Source organism: Gracilinanus agilis, chromosome 2, assembly GCF_016433145.1.
Source record: "Gracilinanus agilis isolate LMUSP501 chromosome 2, AgileGrace, whole genome shotgun sequence".
NCBI classification, from domain to species: Eukaryota; Metazoa; Chordata; class Mammalia; order Didelphimorphia; family Didelphidae; genus Gracilinanus; species Gracilinanus agilis.
In genome coordinates this window covers 399,972,435-399,989,042 of record NC_058131.1, presented here as the reverse complement: position 1 = coordinate 399,989,042, position 16,608 = coordinate 399,972,435, and the positions used below count along the sequence as shown (strand labels likewise).

General features: G+C 39.0%; 1 protein-coding gene across 1 annotated transcript in view; it reads left to right on the top strand.

Moving 5' to 3' along the window:
- Positions 1 to 16,608, top strand: part of ARHGAP26 (Rho GTPase activating protein 26) — a 552,571-nt gene that overhangs the window by 175,363 nt on the left and 360,600 nt on the right. Inside the window, exons 4-5 of the mRNA XM_044659871.1 lie at positions 2,697 to 2,768; positions 12,005 to 12,185. Of these exons, the coding sequence (XP_044515806.1) occupies positions 2,697 to 2,768; positions 12,005 to 12,185 (253 nt within the window). The remainder of the gene's footprint in view (positions 1 to 2,696; positions 2,769 to 12,004; positions 12,186 to 16,608) is intronic.

Genomic DNA, 16,608 nt, shown 5'->3' with positions numbered 1-16,608 from the left:
CTAAGACCATGGTGGGGGCTGAGGCAAGGGATATTATACTGACTTCAAGGAACATCAAATAAGCCAGTTTGACTGGAACTGAGTCTGTGAAAGGGGGAGTAGTAGAAAATAAATCTGGAGTGGTAGGCTGAAGCTTGATTGTAAAGGATTACTTTAAATGCTGAGCTGAGGAGTTTGCATTTTATCCTAGAGAAGGGGGCTGTGGTATGGGATCTGTGAATTTTAAAAAAATATATGCTAATTGATTTTAGCACAATAGGTTTCCTTTGTAATCTTATGCATTTTCTTTTATTCATTTAAAATTCATTATTCTGAGAAGATACCCATAGGCTTTGCCAAGCTGCTTGCTGGGTCAATGACACAGGTTAGAGGCCAGACAGAGCCACTGAAGATTCTTGAAAAGAGGAGGCACATAGTTAGAGTTGTGCTTTAGGAATATTTTGACAGCTGTTTGGAGGATGAATTGAAGTGAGAAAACTCTAGAAGCCAGTAGTCCAATTAAGGGACTGTTGCAATAGTTTAGGTGAGAGGTGATTGAGGATTTAATTGTGGAACACATTTAAGAGATATGCGGAATATGAATGATGGTGTTGTGGCTGGTCATGTTTTCCTTCACTGGCCTACAGATTGAGTCAAGTTTAGTGCATTGAAGAATTGATGGCATGTGTGAAGTCCTTTGAGTTCCTGAGAGTCAGAATCTCATTTAAATTCAAGGATTAAAAATACGGCTTTCAACATTTTTTTTTCCTTCTGGCTGCTGATTTGCTAGCACTTTGGAGTCTGGCAATGTAGGGTTAGTGAGTGATGGACTCTATATCATTATAAAGTCCATTTGACCTTTCCTCAGAATTCCTTAAATTCCAGACTTAAAGGGTAGCTTGAAAGCTGCTTTTTGGCGGTATGATGGCCTATTCTCTCATCAGACCCTGGGCAAATTTCCAGGGGGTTAGAGGGGATTTGATTACTGAGTACTTTCCTCCTCTTCTCCTTCCTTGTCCAGAAACCCAGTGCCTTTGGACCAAGCAGGTTGGTTGGCAGAGAAGTCTTTTGGAGTGGGGAAGAGGACAGGCGGAAGCCTCCCTCCCTGAGGGGCTGCTTCTTTTTTGCCTTGCAGAGAACCATAGTTCATGCAGGTTTAGGCACTAACAGAGTTGGTTTTGTTTTTGTGTGTTTTTTTTTTTGATAACAGTTTTTACAGCCAGTCCCCCTACTCTTGTTAATGAGTGGATTGTCTTCCAGCCAAGATAGAAGTGCTCAAGGGCTCTCAAGAGCAGGGGTAGATATAGTCCCACTTCTCTAGACCATATTCTGGTGGAAGGTTAGGGAAGTGATAAAGGGGTTGGGTGTATCTGCCCTAGAGAGGGAAATGACTCCCTTGGGGTCTGGTTCTTGGCATAATCCAGCATTGGGGGTAGGGGAAAGAAATCCCCATAGACTACTCTCCACACTGCCTTGACCCCATGTTAAGGGAACAATGGCTGGATTATTCTTTTCAGTTGGCCTATGCATTCTGATTATTAGTGTCAGTGAGTCCCTGGTTACATCAGTGACTTTTGCTGCCCTGGGCCACTTCCCTGCCCCCATTTCCCATGGCAGGTTGACTTTTTATTGAGTATTAATGGACTAACTCCTGTGTTCTCTTGAGTATGGTGAGGGATGTAGAAGCAATAATGGATCTAATTCACCCCAGCTGCCTGGCCCTTACTGTTCTTTTGCCTTGGAACAGATATTTAGTATTGATTCTAAGACAGAAGGTAGGGGTTTAAAAAAAAAAAGACAAGACCTAAAATGCATGTAACTAAAGTATGTCTTTGGGCAGATCACTACCCTTCTGGACCTCAGTTTCCTCCACTGGAAAATGAGAGAATTAGATTGGCTACATCCCTTCCAGTGCTAATGATTTATATCTGAAAGAACAGTGAGTAATTGTCCTTAGGGAACTAAGTGAATTTAATTAACATCTTTGCTCTTAGGAGATGAAAGCACACCACCTATGCCGTCATCTTCATTCACTTAGGTGTTATTTATTACATAGGCCATGGAAGAGAAGTATCACCTGTTCTTTGCCACTATATCAGCCACCTTCCACATAAGTGAGCATAGTGAAGGAAGAAATTCAGTTGTAAATAAAGGCTACTCTGTATCTGAAATGTTTCCTAATAGGGTAGGCTGAATTCTGACACCATCAAATAGTGAAGTTGTGAATACAGCAGGTGCTTAAGAAATGCTTATTGAAAGAATGACTAAATCTAAATTTGGAGGGGTTGTACATCATGGGGGATTAAGTTGAGAATGTACTGTGGCTTTTGTAAGGTATGTTAAAATAAAGTTTATTAATGAAAATGTTAAAAAGACTTCCTTCAGTTGGCTTCTTTGGATAGTGTTTGTTAATAGCAGAAACTTTGGGCAGCTCAAGTTCTTAAAACTACTGTAGTCTAACTTCTAGAAGTTACCCTGTTACTCAATTTCTCTCTTTAAAAATGACGTTAGCACATAGCTACTCTCATATGGGGCAAAAAACATCGTTTTCAAGTAATATGCATGCAACATGGTGCTCATGAAGCCGTGGGGGAGGGGGAGACGTGTGTTTTTGCTGCTACTCATATTTTCTTTGATGGTCTTTTTGCATCTGAGTAGCTGAACTTGAGGCTGCTTAGAAATCTCATTTCTCCTTCTGCTTTTTTTTTCCTTGTCAGATTGAAAATGCCAGTGAAGTGCTCATCACGCCTCTTGAAAAGTTCCGCAAGGAGCAGATTGGGGCTGCCAAGGTGAGATCTTTTAGAAACCCCTCTTGTAATTTTGTAAAGGACTTCAATTTGATTCTGGTTCTGCCACTCACTTTCTCTATGACTTTGGACAAGTCATTTAACTTGTCTGGATCTCCTTTTTTTCATCTACAAAACAAGGGTGTGGGGGGGGGCAGAGCTGGTAGGATTTAATGGTCTCTAAGTTGCCTTCTTGCTCTAAATCAATCATTATATATCTATAAATCTCTGACCTGAACATTTTTCCACCAACTTTTCATTGAATTCTGAATTACTTAAATAATATTTACATTTATCGCTCTAGTTGGAACTATTACATTATTTAATGTCTTGAAACTAGATTTTTAAGCATTCAGAGGACAAGGACTATATCTTTCCTTTGTTGTTCTACAACCTTGTTTCCATAGCATGGTGTAGTGCAGTGGTTCCCAAACTTTTTTGGCCTACTACCCCCTTTCCAGAAAAAATATTACTTAGTGCCCCTGGAAATTATTATTTTTTAAAATTTTAATAGCAATTAATAGGANGGCCTACTACCCCCTTTCCAGAAAAAATATTACTTAGTGCCCCTGGAAATTATTATTTTTTTAAATTTTAATAGCAATTAATAGGAAAGATAAATGCACCTGTGGCCATCACTGCTCTCCTGGATTGCTGCAGCTCCCACCAGGGGGCGGTGGCACCCACTTTGGGAATCACTGGTGTAGTGCCTTGAATTATATTAACAGTCAATAATGTGGTATGTGGAAAGAACTCTGAACATGGAGGTTAGAACAGTTGCCTCTCATTTGCTATGGGACTTGGGGTTTCCCTCATCAATAAAATAATAGAATTAACACTTGCCATATCACCTGTCTCACAGGGTTGTTGTGAAGAAATTACTTGTAAATACCAAAGGACTATATGATAATGATTATAAAAAGTAGCTTGCAAAATATATTATGTTATGTTATACTATACTATATTATGCTATGATATATTATATGAATATGATATTAATTGTATGTATAGTATATATTATATTATCTTACCTCTTGCTCATAACAACCCTTGTAAGGTAGGTGATATTATTATCCCCATTTTATAGATAAGAAAACTTAAGAGATTAAGTGACTTGCTCATTGCTGAGGCTAGATTTAGAGTTCCCCACTGCAGCACTTTATTCACTCTGCCACCTTAGCATCTTTCGATATAAATGTTAGTAGTTAGTTATTCTTATAAACAATAATAATGATGATGATTCTTCCACTGGAGTCGAGACGAGGGTGACCCTGTGTTCTCATCATTTCAGCAAGCATTTCATCACATGGGCCAGGTAATGGGCACTGGGCAATGAAGGCCAGCATACAACAGTTCTTGCCTTTAGGGAGCTTGTCTTTCCTTGAAGGTAGAGGACAGGACACAATATGTCCAGAGACAAATTTAAAAAGTCTAGGAAATGTGGAATACATAGTAGGCCTTGTTTAGGAGGTGGAACTGGAAAGCTAAGGATTCTGAGAGTTGGAGGTCAGAAGGGAGATGACCCAAATTGTGACTAGTAAGCACCTAGAAAGGTTTCTAGGGCATGTCCATTGAGATTCGTCTCGTCATTGTAGGGCCATCCTAACTTGGTGAGGAGAGGAGCAGCTTTTTGAGTAAAGAACTGGGAACCCTAGAAGGATTTTATTTTCTTCAAGCTGGGACAACTCAGGGGAGCTAGGTTGCCAGACCTAAAGATGGGAGGTTCTGGGTTTAAATCTGGCTTCAAACACTTCCTAAATGTGTGACCCTGGGCAAGTCACTTAACTCCAGTTTCTTAACCCTTATAGCCCTTCTGCCCTGGAACCAATACTCAGTATTGATGCTAAGACAGAAGAAAAGGGTTTAAAAAAATTAAAATAAATAAAAACTGTGGCAACTTGGTCTAGTAGTTCTAGAAGGGTTGTGCTCTCACTGTTTGTAGAAGTTCTCATACAGTTACATCATAACTATATGACCCGTGGCAAGTCACTTACCCTGTTTGCCTCAGTTTCCTCATCTGTAAAATAAGCTGGAAAAGGACATGTCAAATCATTTTAGGATCTTTGCCAAGAAAACCCCAAATGTGGTCACAACAAGTTGAATGTGACTGAAACAAATGAATGACAGCAACAGATCTTTCAATATTACTATAAGTAAGGCCTTCTGAAGGAGTTTTAAATCTAATATTATAATAAAAGATGACCACACACAAAACTTCAAGACAAGGAAACGCAAGCACATACACTGATTTTGGGTGGAGGAGTAACACATTAGAATTCTTGAGCAGCCTGGATTGGAGGGGAGAGACCAGAACCAGGAGGACCGTGTAGGATGATGTGATGTTTGTCCAAGCATGAGGTCATAAAGGCCTGAACTAGAGGGTCTGTGGTGGGATTGGAGAGGAGGGGTCAGATACAGGACATAGAGCCTTATCATGCCCTCTGGGTAATAACTGGCGAATGTAGAATGGCTTTGACTCTTAACACAGTTTTGGAAGCCAACTGAGGGCAAGATTAGAAACCATGATGGTAGAATTGTCTTCAGGTTTTTCTCTTGCTATGGAAAGTCATTTGCAAAACGATCAGTGTATCCAGACACAGCCAATAGCTCCATCTGCAGGCATTCCTGCATATATTGCTTTTGCCCAGGAAAATTTGTCTCTTGGAAGCCCACATGGTTTGTATTCCAGCCCAAGTGACTTTTTAAAGGGGAGATGAAGTGAAATAAAGATATTCTATTCAAACTAATTTAAGCCCTTCTTATATGGAAAAACACCATGCTTTTGTGATACAAAACCAAAATGAAAAAGGGTCCCAGCCTTCAGGAAGCTCATGTTAAATCAAGTCCAAATAGATAAATATGTGCAGGATAAAAGAGAGGTTAAGAATAGCTTCTGCTCAGCATTGGCCCATGAGATGAGCCTTGATTGAAGCTAGGGATTCTAAGATGCAGGCATGCAGGATTATTGCATTTGGGAAATAGTCAATAAGCCACTTAAACTGACAGAGATTATGTGAATGTAAGTGGGAATCAGATTGTGAAGGGTTTTAAATGCCAGACTAAGAAATGTATTTACATTTCATTTATTTACATTTTCAATATTATCTCTAGGATGAGCAGAAATGGCTTCAGTTCCTCACAAAAGATACCCATCTCCCAAGTCTTTGCACTAGATACCTCACATGCTGGGATGTACTCCTTTTTTGCCTTCTTTTCATTTCTTTATCTTTATCTTTATCTTTATTTTATTTTTTATTTTTATATCTATATCTATATGTATATAGATATATATCTTTATTTTTATTTAAAATTTATTTAAAAACCCTTAGCTTCTGTTTTGGGATTAATATTAAATATTGGTTCCAAGACAAAAGAATGGCAAGGGCTAGGCAGTAGGGATTAAGTGATTGGTCCAGTGTCACACTGCTCGAATATGTATAATATTGTTATATATTTATATATTATTTACTTTATATCTGTTTTATCTACAGTGCTTGGCACTGTAAAAATAAGAAGGAGACTATAAAAATAAATAGGGAAAACTATGCAACTAAAATAATAATAAATATAACAGTACCTAATTTCTAACATCACCCTTATAGCACATAGTAAATTCTTTTGATTGATAAATATTTACAGAGTAGATCTTCTTCATTAGAATGCAAGCCCTTCCCAAGTAGGGATTATTTGCATTCTTTTTACCTATATCCCTTAGCACAGTGCCTGGCATATAGTATAAGGGTTCAGTAAATGTGCCAGGCAGTGGATAGATAGACAAAAGTGATAAGCGTCCCTGCCCCAAATGGCCATATATTATCTGCAATTTAGGGCCCACTGAGCAGGTTGCGGGTACAGAGATGTTGTCTCAAGTTGGATTTGGTGACTAATCCATCTGGGAGTTGGTTTTCTTGTTGGATGTATTACTGCTTCCCCACAAACTACCACCATCTGCATATGCTTGCCCAAGGCACTGGTTTGAGGCTCACCACATTTACCAAAATGAGGAAATTCAGAAGTCCAAGAGGCTTTCTTTTGGGGGTTCATCACAGGGGTTCCAGTGCATGAAGAAGATGTTTTTGGGGGTGCCATATGAAATGAAGAAACGAGCCAGAGAGGAAAAGAGCCACTCAGTTTTTTACTCTACTAGGGCTTTCTTCAAACTCCACAGAAGGAGGCTTGCCAAGTTTTGGATTGATTCTTCTTCCCTCTTCACTATGTCTTGCTTCAGGTTCTATATCTTCTCCTTTCCATCCCTCCCTCTCTCTGTGTTTCTGTTCTATTCTGGTACACATTTTAATGAAGGAAGCTGTGCTATCTAAAGTACAGTCTTGAAGTGCCAGCCAATGGCACTGGGGATGTATTTGGTAGCAGCCAACTTCTGTTTTCTGAATCCTTCCTGTTCAGATGCTAAATTTATCCCTTCCTTCTCCTCCTCCTCCTCTTCCTCCTCCTCTTGTATTCAGTTGCCATAACAACCTGTTGCTACTTGTAAGAAACTGAAGTTAGAGAATCAAGTGTGAAGCCTGGCAGGGAGGAGATGGATCTCAAAGCTACATTGGAATTAATGAGAATTATAGTATCAGGAACGAGAAGGGAGCTGGGGAGGAAGTCATCTAGTCCAATATTTTTATTTTACAGTTGAAGAAATGGTTGCAGGTTAAACGACTTGATCAAAAACACACACGTAACAGATAAATAAAAATACAGGGGAAAAAAACACATAGGCAATGACCAGTGGAGCTGGAATTAGTCCTTTGTTTAGTTAAAATCTTTAAAATAGCCTGCCCTTAGAGAATTCACCATTTGTGGAGTTACAACAAATAGGAAGATGACTCTCCATTCAGAATGTCTGTGCAAGAACACATGTGAAGACCAGTAGGACTGGAAGGTTATTGACTGGGAGATTCAGGGGAGACTTCCTGGAGGTCTTTCAAAAGGTAGGAGATGGAGAAAAAGGCATTGTAAGCCCAGAGAACAGCTGACACAAAAGCATGGTTGTTGGGAACATTTAGAGGAGGGAAGTGGTACCACACTGGACATCACAGCCTTGGATGACAGGCTAAAGAACTCAAATTTTAATGACTAAAAAGACAATAAAACAAGATTTGTATCATGAGAGATTTGTGATTGTTCCATTAGAGCAAGGTTCAGAAAAATCCTGTGTCCTATAGATATTTCAACAAACTAGTTTTCCCCATATCCGTCTTTCTTTGGTAAGGAGCAAAAAGCCAGGATCCAGCATAGATGTCCTTATAAAGATGCTGCTCTTTTAGCCTGTGCAGGAGCTGGCTAGTGTTTCCCTTCTTCTCCTTATCTTTGGCTCTCTCTTGGATGTTCAATTTAGATACCCTCTGTGAGTGGTTAGAATATTGCAAAAATTTGGTGCCCCATGGCCTAGGGCCATTTCCCATTCTTGGGTGATTGGAATGCAGTGAAGAGAGATGTCCCAAAGGCCATGGATACTCTTTATAAAGAGTTGCTAACATGGGCTGGCCAGCACCCACACTGATGTCATTAAACTACTGGCAGAAAGAATAACTTCGCTCCCCAAATTTAAAAACAAAAAGTGGCACACTGAGAGCATCCTTCTACGTGGGTTTGCTGGTTTTTTCCTCTCCAGGTATTTTTGATTCAATACCTTTTTTTCAGAAAATTCAGTTTATGCCTATGATATGCAGAGTCTTTTCTTTTTTTTTTTTTTTCTGGTAAAGGGGAAGTACAAAGATGATTAAGACCCAGGCTCTCCCAATGTAGGGAAGAAGGGAAGGTGGAAGATTCATATACACAGTTAGGTGGCCCAATGGATAGAGTGCTGTGCTTGGAGTCAGGGAGACTCAACTTCCTGAGTTGAAATATGGCCTCGGGCACTAGCTGGTGACCCTGGGCATGCCATTTAACTAGTTTCCTCATGTGTAAAATGAGGTGAAGAAGGAAAAAGCAAACCATTCTGGGATCTTTGCCAAGAAAACAGGGCTTGATTTGGTAAGACCTTGCTTGAAATCTGGCCTTAGACACTTCCTAGCTAAAGTGACTGGGCAAGTCACTTTACTCTGATTGTCTAGCCCTTGACTTTCTGTCAGTTGTTGCTTGATTTATTATTTTTTTCCAGCTTTATTTTTTTTTGGCCAATTACATGTAATAACAAAATTTCACATAAGTTTTCCAAAGATATATGATTCAAATTGTCTCCCTCCTTCCTTCCTGCCCCTCTTCTAGAGCCAGCAAGCAATTTAGTCAGTTATATGTATGTTATTATGTAAAACTTATTTCCATACTGTTCATTTTTATAAGTGACTAATCTTATAAAACCAAAACTCCAAATAAACAAGTGAAAAAAATCATATACTTTCTTCTTCATTCTGATTCCAGCAGTTTTTTCTTTGGAGGTAGATAACATTCTTTTTCATAAATCCCTTGGAATTATCCTGGACTATTGTATTGCTGAGAATAGCTAAGTCTATCACATTTGATCATTCCATAATATTGCTGTTGTGAGAGAATACTATTCTTAAAACACAGCTCTGACTGTGCCATTCTTCTGTCTAAAAAGCTCCAGAAATTCTCAATTGGCTCTCAGATCAAATCCAAATCTTTTGTTTAGTATAAAATCCTTTACCAATATCAGACTATAGCCTACCTTTCCAGATTTCTGATACGTTATTTCCCTTCATGTGCTTTATGGTCTATCCAAACTGGCCAATTTACTGTTCCCTAAATGCAGCATCCCATTTCCCCAAAATCCACGTCTGAGCACAGGCTATTCCTAAATCCTAGAATTCCCTCCCTCCTTACCCCAGCTCCTTCGAGTCCCTAATTCTCTTCAAGAGTCAGCTTTCCCACTTCCAAGGTCACTTCCTACTCATGGACTTTTCTGATCTCTACAAGGTGGTACCACTCTCATATTCTAGCTCTTAATTATTTAGTATTTACTTTGTAAATAGTTTATATTTGCTTAGGTGCCTGTGTATTTTTTCTAAAAGAACATATGAACCTTGAGTCTGGTACCATTTTTGTCTTTATAGTACCCGCCTGAAGTACAGGACCTGGCATTTAGCAAATGTTGTTTGGTTTATTGATTTTTAAAAAAATTCAAAGTCTAAATGAATAGACCTGAGAGTAACAGATAGCTCAGAGGTTAGAGTGCCAGGCCAGGTTCAAATCTAGCTTCTTCAGATACTTCCTAGCTGTGTGACCCTGGATCACTTAACCCCATTTACCTAGCCTCTGCTGTTCTTCTCCTTTAGAATCTATGTTTAGCATCTATTCTAAGACAGAAGATAAAGATTTAAAAAATAATTTAAAAAAGTAAATGAATGACTGACCAGCTATAAGAAGATGACATGCGCCAGACAATGTGCTAAGAGCTTTAAAAATGTTATCTCATTTGATCCTCACAACAAAGCTGGGAAGTAACTGCTGTTATTTCCCTGGAATTGTAAAGCATGTCAGGGATGATGATGATGGGGATAAAGGGAAGAGGAATGAAACAGGCATTTTATTAAGCACCAACTATGTGCCAGAATGCTAAGTGCTTTACAAATACTATCTTACTGGATCCTGACCCATTAGTTGTGTGACCCTGGGGAATTGGAGAGAAATTGCCAAGAAATCCCCAAATTTGGTGGGACACAACCAAAATGACTGACCGACAACAATAAGAAGAACTACCTGTGCCAGACACTGTGCTAAGTGCTTTAACAGTATTCTCTCATTTGATCCTCACATCAGCTGGGAAGTAGCCACTTTTATTATCCTGGTTTTACAGTTAAAGAAACTGAGGCAAACAGAGGTTAAATGACTTGTCTGGAGTCACACAGCTAGTAAGTGCCTGAGGTTCTACATGAACTCAGGCCTCCCTGTTCTAGTCTCAGCTCTTTATCTTATCATTGTGCTACCTCATTACTTTGTTATTTTAAGATTTATTTTTATATATCATTAATATCATCATTATTAATTATTAAATAACTATAAATTGCTTATTGAGAATAATTATTAATTACTCAGCCAATTGTTAATCAAATAGTACAATAACAAATATTATTTTAAAATTTTTCTCTGACAATTGGCCTTTTCTAGTTTTAGAACATTAGGTTTGTACCTTCTCTTAGTTCTGTTGCTTAGTGTGATGGCTCTAGGCTTCACCTTATGTGTGAGTACCCTGGAGAATAAAATTTAGTTCCAGGATATGTCAGGAATTCTTTTTCCATCTTGGGCATTAATCCACAGGGGAAAAAACATGAGTGGTCAGCAAATAGACAAGTGAAAAAGAGAAATCTGGGCCTGTGCCCAAGATTAGAAAATGAATCGTCAGTTGCCAAGCCAGGATCAAAATTTCCCCTGCTGCCTCTCCCTTCCTCTTTTGCACATTTGAATAACTAATAACAATTCAATTGAGTAACTACTGGCATTCAATAAAAATGTGAAAGTGCCACTTTTTAGCTCTAGTCACAGAACATTTGATTTATTTAGTGTAAGGAACTCCCAATGAGGAAATTCCCTTTACCAATGCAGATGACTACTTTCTCTATAATTTATAATTTTAGTTGCCTGGGATGGGAAGAATTTGAGTGACTTATTTAGGACTCGAGGTTATATCATTTATATGTGTGTGTCAGTGAGGATCCCTCGTCTAATGATTCTTTTTCTAAGAATATTTTTCCTTGGGCTGGATAAAAGAAAATAATTGAATCAGAACTAGGCCCTTGTCCCCAAAGGTTTCCCTTTCCCTACCTCTCTGCTTTATATGTGGGATTTTCCTTCTGCCTCGGAGCATACACTGAAGGAAATGCCTTGGTGTATTGTCTGCTTCACAGTTTGAGATTTAAGGTGGCACAGTGGGCAGAGAGCTGGGCCTGGAGTTGGGAGAACCTGGCTTCAAATTTGGCCTTAAACACCTCCCACTCAACCCTATTTGCCTAGGCCTTGCCCTTTTCTCTTAAGAGTTGTTAAAACTAGGACAGGAAGAGGCTAAAGAAAAATGTATTAAAACAAAACAAAACAAAACAAAACGGGTTGTTTTTTATTCTTTCACATATCTTGGTAGAACTGAATAAATTTTGCTCTTTTCATGGCCAGGAATCCAGTTTCAGACATGGGGTCTTCTGCTAGTCTCCTGTGGTCTATGATGAGAAGTCCAAGGTGGGAAGAAAGGGGAGGGTAGAGATATAAGGAGAGTGTTTTTCACAGGTAGTCAGTTGAGAGTGCATTTATTCCTGCAATCTGTCTCCCTTTTTGGTTAGGATGCAAAGAAGAAGTATGACAAGGAGACAGAGAAGTACTGTGGTGTCTTGGAGAAACACTTGAACTTGTCTTCCAAGAAGAAGGAAGCTCATCTTCATGAGGTAAGGCTGCCATCTTTAACTCTTGCTTTTCAGAGGAATACTTTGAACTTTTGGGGGGTATACTTAGGATTTCCTTTGGGTAAGTCTGATTAGATTTTTAGTGACATGGAATGAACATATCCTTAATAAGAGGAGAATTCTTTCTTAAAAGTAAAATCTTATTCTCAAAATAAGTTGGAACAGAAATACTTTTTAAAAAACTCAGATTCTGTGCCCTAAAAGCATCTTCTTCTTGTACCAGTCTTCATGGGTTCTGTTTGTTGTAGGTCTACTATATTTTTTAAAAGAATACATTGGCATTTAAATCAAATCTCCAAGTATAATGTAAGTTTTTTTCCCTTTACTTTCCTCTTCTCTTTTCTTTTAAAACCTTTACCTTCCTTCTTAGAATCAATCTTGTGATTCCAAGTTCCAACGCAGAAGAAAAATAAGGACTAGGCAGTTAAGGTTAAATGATTTGTCCAGAGACACATGGCTGGGAAGTGTCTGAGGCCAGATTTGAACCCAGGTCCTCCTGTCTCCAAGCCTGGCCCTCAATTCCCTGAGCCACCTAGTTGACCCAACTATTTAATATTTGACTTTATATTTCTAGCTCCTAAGTAATTGCTTGTTGTTGGGTTGATTCTCCACCATAGATCAGTTGCTGTTTTTAAGCATTTTGATGCAATCCATGGGACGTTACATTCCATGCATTCATTTAGCAAGCATTTCTCCAGCTCTCTGCCAGCCTTTAGTGGGACAAAGACAAATATGAAACAAATTCCTCTTCAGGGGTGGGGGTGTGAGAAATAGGGAAACAACTTGTACATAGGAAATTGAAGTTGAATACAAATATTTGGAAAGGAGTTTCTCAGGGGAGGATGTGAATACAGGGGTGGGGAGTGGGAATCAGGATAGGTTTCCTTTAGGAGGTGGAGCTTGTGCTGAGCTTTTTCTTTAAACCTTTATCTTCTTAGAATTAATTGAGTAATGGTTCCTAGGCAGAAGAGTGATAAGGGCTAGGCAATTGGGGTTAAGTGACTTGCCCAGGGTCACACAGATAGGAAGATTTAAACCCAGGACTTCCCTCTAGGTCTGGCTCTCTGTCCATTGAGTCACCCAGCTGCCCCTTGGGCTGAGCTTTGAAGGAAGAAAAACATTCTGTGACTTGGAGGAGAGGAACAAATGCATTCTGGTCATGGGGGGACAGCTCCTGCAAAAATCCAGAGATGAGAGATGGAGGTTGCTGATGAGGAATAGTAATAAGGCTGGTTTGGTTGAAACGTATGGAATATGTCTGTAATTACCCTGAAAGGTGGGTGGGAGACAGATTGCAGAGGCCTTTAAAAGACAAACAGGAGAATTTCTGTTTTGTCCTTGAGGCAAGAGGAAGCCACTGGAGCTTACTGGGGATGTATTTAGACTTGTGCCTTTAGGAATATCATTCTGGCTGCTGTGTGGAGGATGTACTATATTGAGAAGAAGGGAGAAGAGAAGGAAATAAGTATTTATTATATAGCACCTAGTGTGTACCAGACACTATTTTTTAATGCATATGATCTCATTTGTTTCTAAAAACAACCCTGTGAGGCAGGTACTATTAATATTCCCATTTTACAGATGAGAAAACACAGACAAGCTGATTGCTCAGGATCATCCAGCTAGTTAATGTCCCAGACTAGATTTGAACTTGGGTCTTTATGATGTAGACCAGTTGGAAAACAGTTATCTGCTGAATGCTTGTAGTGGTTGTAGAAAGGAGGAAAGGTCTGAGATATGTTGTGGAGGGACAGTCAACAATGCCTGGCCACTGCTCAAACACAAAGAGGTGTGATTTTTAGGCTATTCCACTTGCAGGTGAAATGACCATTTGACCTCATGGTTGAACATGATGAATTTTGACTAAGTTTTCTGTCCATTTGTAGCTTAAATGCTGATCTCCCAGTTCTATTCTGTGGGAAATGATCATTAATAATAATTAATTTTATTCTGAGAGATTTCATCAGTGACAATAAGATTGAGTCCACAGTAGAGACCTGAGGACGATGATTTCAGGGGTTGTCCAGTTAGAATCCTTCCCTGCTTCTTCCAATTTGCTAAATATCCTTGAGCCATTCAATTCCCATATAGCTATTCTTCAGTTCTCTTCTCTGTGAAATGCTAATAAGTGGGGTTATGTGGAATAACTAGAAAATCAGAGCTGGAATTAGGGGGATCTGAGTTAAAATCCCAAATCTCAATATTAATGATGAAAATGATAACAATAATGATATTAATAATAGGTGTTGGTACCTTAAGGTTTTCAAAGAGCTTTGAAAATATTATCTCATCAGAATAATCCTGCAAGTCAAGTGCTATTATCCTCATTTTATTGTTCAAACCCCTTTGGGGTGTTTTTGGCAAAGATGCTGGAGCAGTTTGCCATTTCCTTCTCTGGCTCATTTTACAGATGAGGAAATTGAGGCAGACAGAGAGTAAAGGAGTTGTCCAGGTTCATACAGCTATTAAGTATTTGAGTTCAGGCTTTCTGGGTTCCAGGACTCTATCAATTATGCCACGTAGTGGCACACTACCTTGTATGACCTTGGATAAGTCACTTAACCTCTTGGGCCTAAGTTTCCTCTTTTGTGAAATGACTTTTGGTTGGACTAGATGATTTCTAAGAGGCTTCTATCTCTGAATCTATGATCTTGTGATTGGTTGAGGTCTTAAAGAAATTTGAGGAGAAAATGAGAAAAAAAACCCCAACCAAAATAAATGCAATTCAGCTAACAAGACTTGGATCCCTACTGTTTATAGTGGTACTATTGGGGATGCAAAGTAAGGGGACTCTACCATCCCCTTATCCTTGAAACAGTCTAGATGAGAAAACAGGGCTATATGTAGATAAAATGTTTTAGGTAAGGCATAAGATTTGTATTCAAATCTTGTCTCAGATAGTTTACTAGCACTGTGACCCTGGATAAGTAACTTACTCTCTTCTAGCCTTAGTTTTCCCATTTGTAAAATGGCCTCTAATGGACCCTTCTGGCTCTATGGTGTTCATCCTATGATATTAAATTTGATCAGATTCAGACATAAGTACATTAATCAGGATGACTCATCTTCTTGAGTTCAAATTCAGTCTCATATCTCTATTAGCTGTGTGACTCTGGGCAAGTCACTTAACCCTGTTTGCCTCAGTATCCCCAGAGCTAGAGAAGAAAATGGCAAACCATTCCAGTATCTTTGCCAAGAAACCCCCAAATTGGGTCATGAAAAATCTGACACTACTGAAAAAAACCACTGAACAACAACAATAATAATGAATAATAATAACTAGATTTTTTTTAGTGCTTTTATGATTTCCAAAGTTGTATTTAGAAATGCTATCTCATAGCTATCCTGGGAGGTAGGTATTATTATTATTATTATTGTTATTATTGTTATTATTATTATTGTTATTATTCCCATTTTGTGGATGAGAAAATAAAGTATAGAAAGGGTCAGGAGGCAGCTGGATTTGAACTCAGATCTTCCTAACTCCAGGTCCAGGGCACGATCCACAGTGCCAGGAAGCTGCCTCTGCCCAACTTTGCAGTTGCAAAAAAGGTGTGAGGCAGTGATGATAGGGATGGGGTCTCATTTGGTCCTAAGAGGTCTTTGATCAGATGAAATAATGATTGTAAAGCACTTAGCTCGCTTCCTGAAACATAAAAGGTGCTTTATTCAGTCAATAACATTCATTAAGCATCTACGTAAATGTGTATTATTATTATTGTCTTCAGGAAAAGCAAATAAAAAAATAGCTGTTCAGTTTGCCAGTGAACCTCAGACTCAGAAGAGGCAGCTCTTGCATCCTGGTGGGCATGATTTTTTTCCTTAGGACAAAACCCTAGGTGGACTGTGGGTAATTATATCATGGCTATAAGGGAGTTTGGAGAAAGGACCTTTACCAAGTTGCAAGAACTATTTCTCAAATGGTTGGTTTACAGAATTGTTGGACACCACTGCCATCTTGTGGTAATGAGTAAGAAAAACCTCAGTGTAAAAGCTTGGGAATCCAGGCATCCAATAAGGAGTTTGGACTAGATGGTCTCTGAAGTACATTCTCATTCTTAAGGTTGAGGCTCAAGCAGCTAGGTATTGTGGCTGATTGGAGTGTTCCACTGGGGAAACTGGAGTTCAAATGATGCCTCAGATACTTAACTAGTTCTGTGTCCTGGGGCAAGTCACCAAGCCTCTTCTTTTAGCCTCTGTTTCCTCCTTTGTAAAACAGAGATAATAGAAGCATCTATTTCACAGGGTTGCTGTGAGGATCAAATGAGATCTACAAAAGTGTGGAGAACATTTTGGAAAACTTACCAAATCTATGATACTTTCCACTAAAGAAATCCCAGTTGACACACTGTAGCAAAAAGCCTGCTAACTCTGGAGTTCTAGGACCCAAGTGCCAATTTTCGATTGACTGCTTTTCATTAGCTGTGTAATCTCTCTGTTTCTCAATTTCCTCTGTCGTGTGTGTGTGTGTGTGTGTGTGTGTG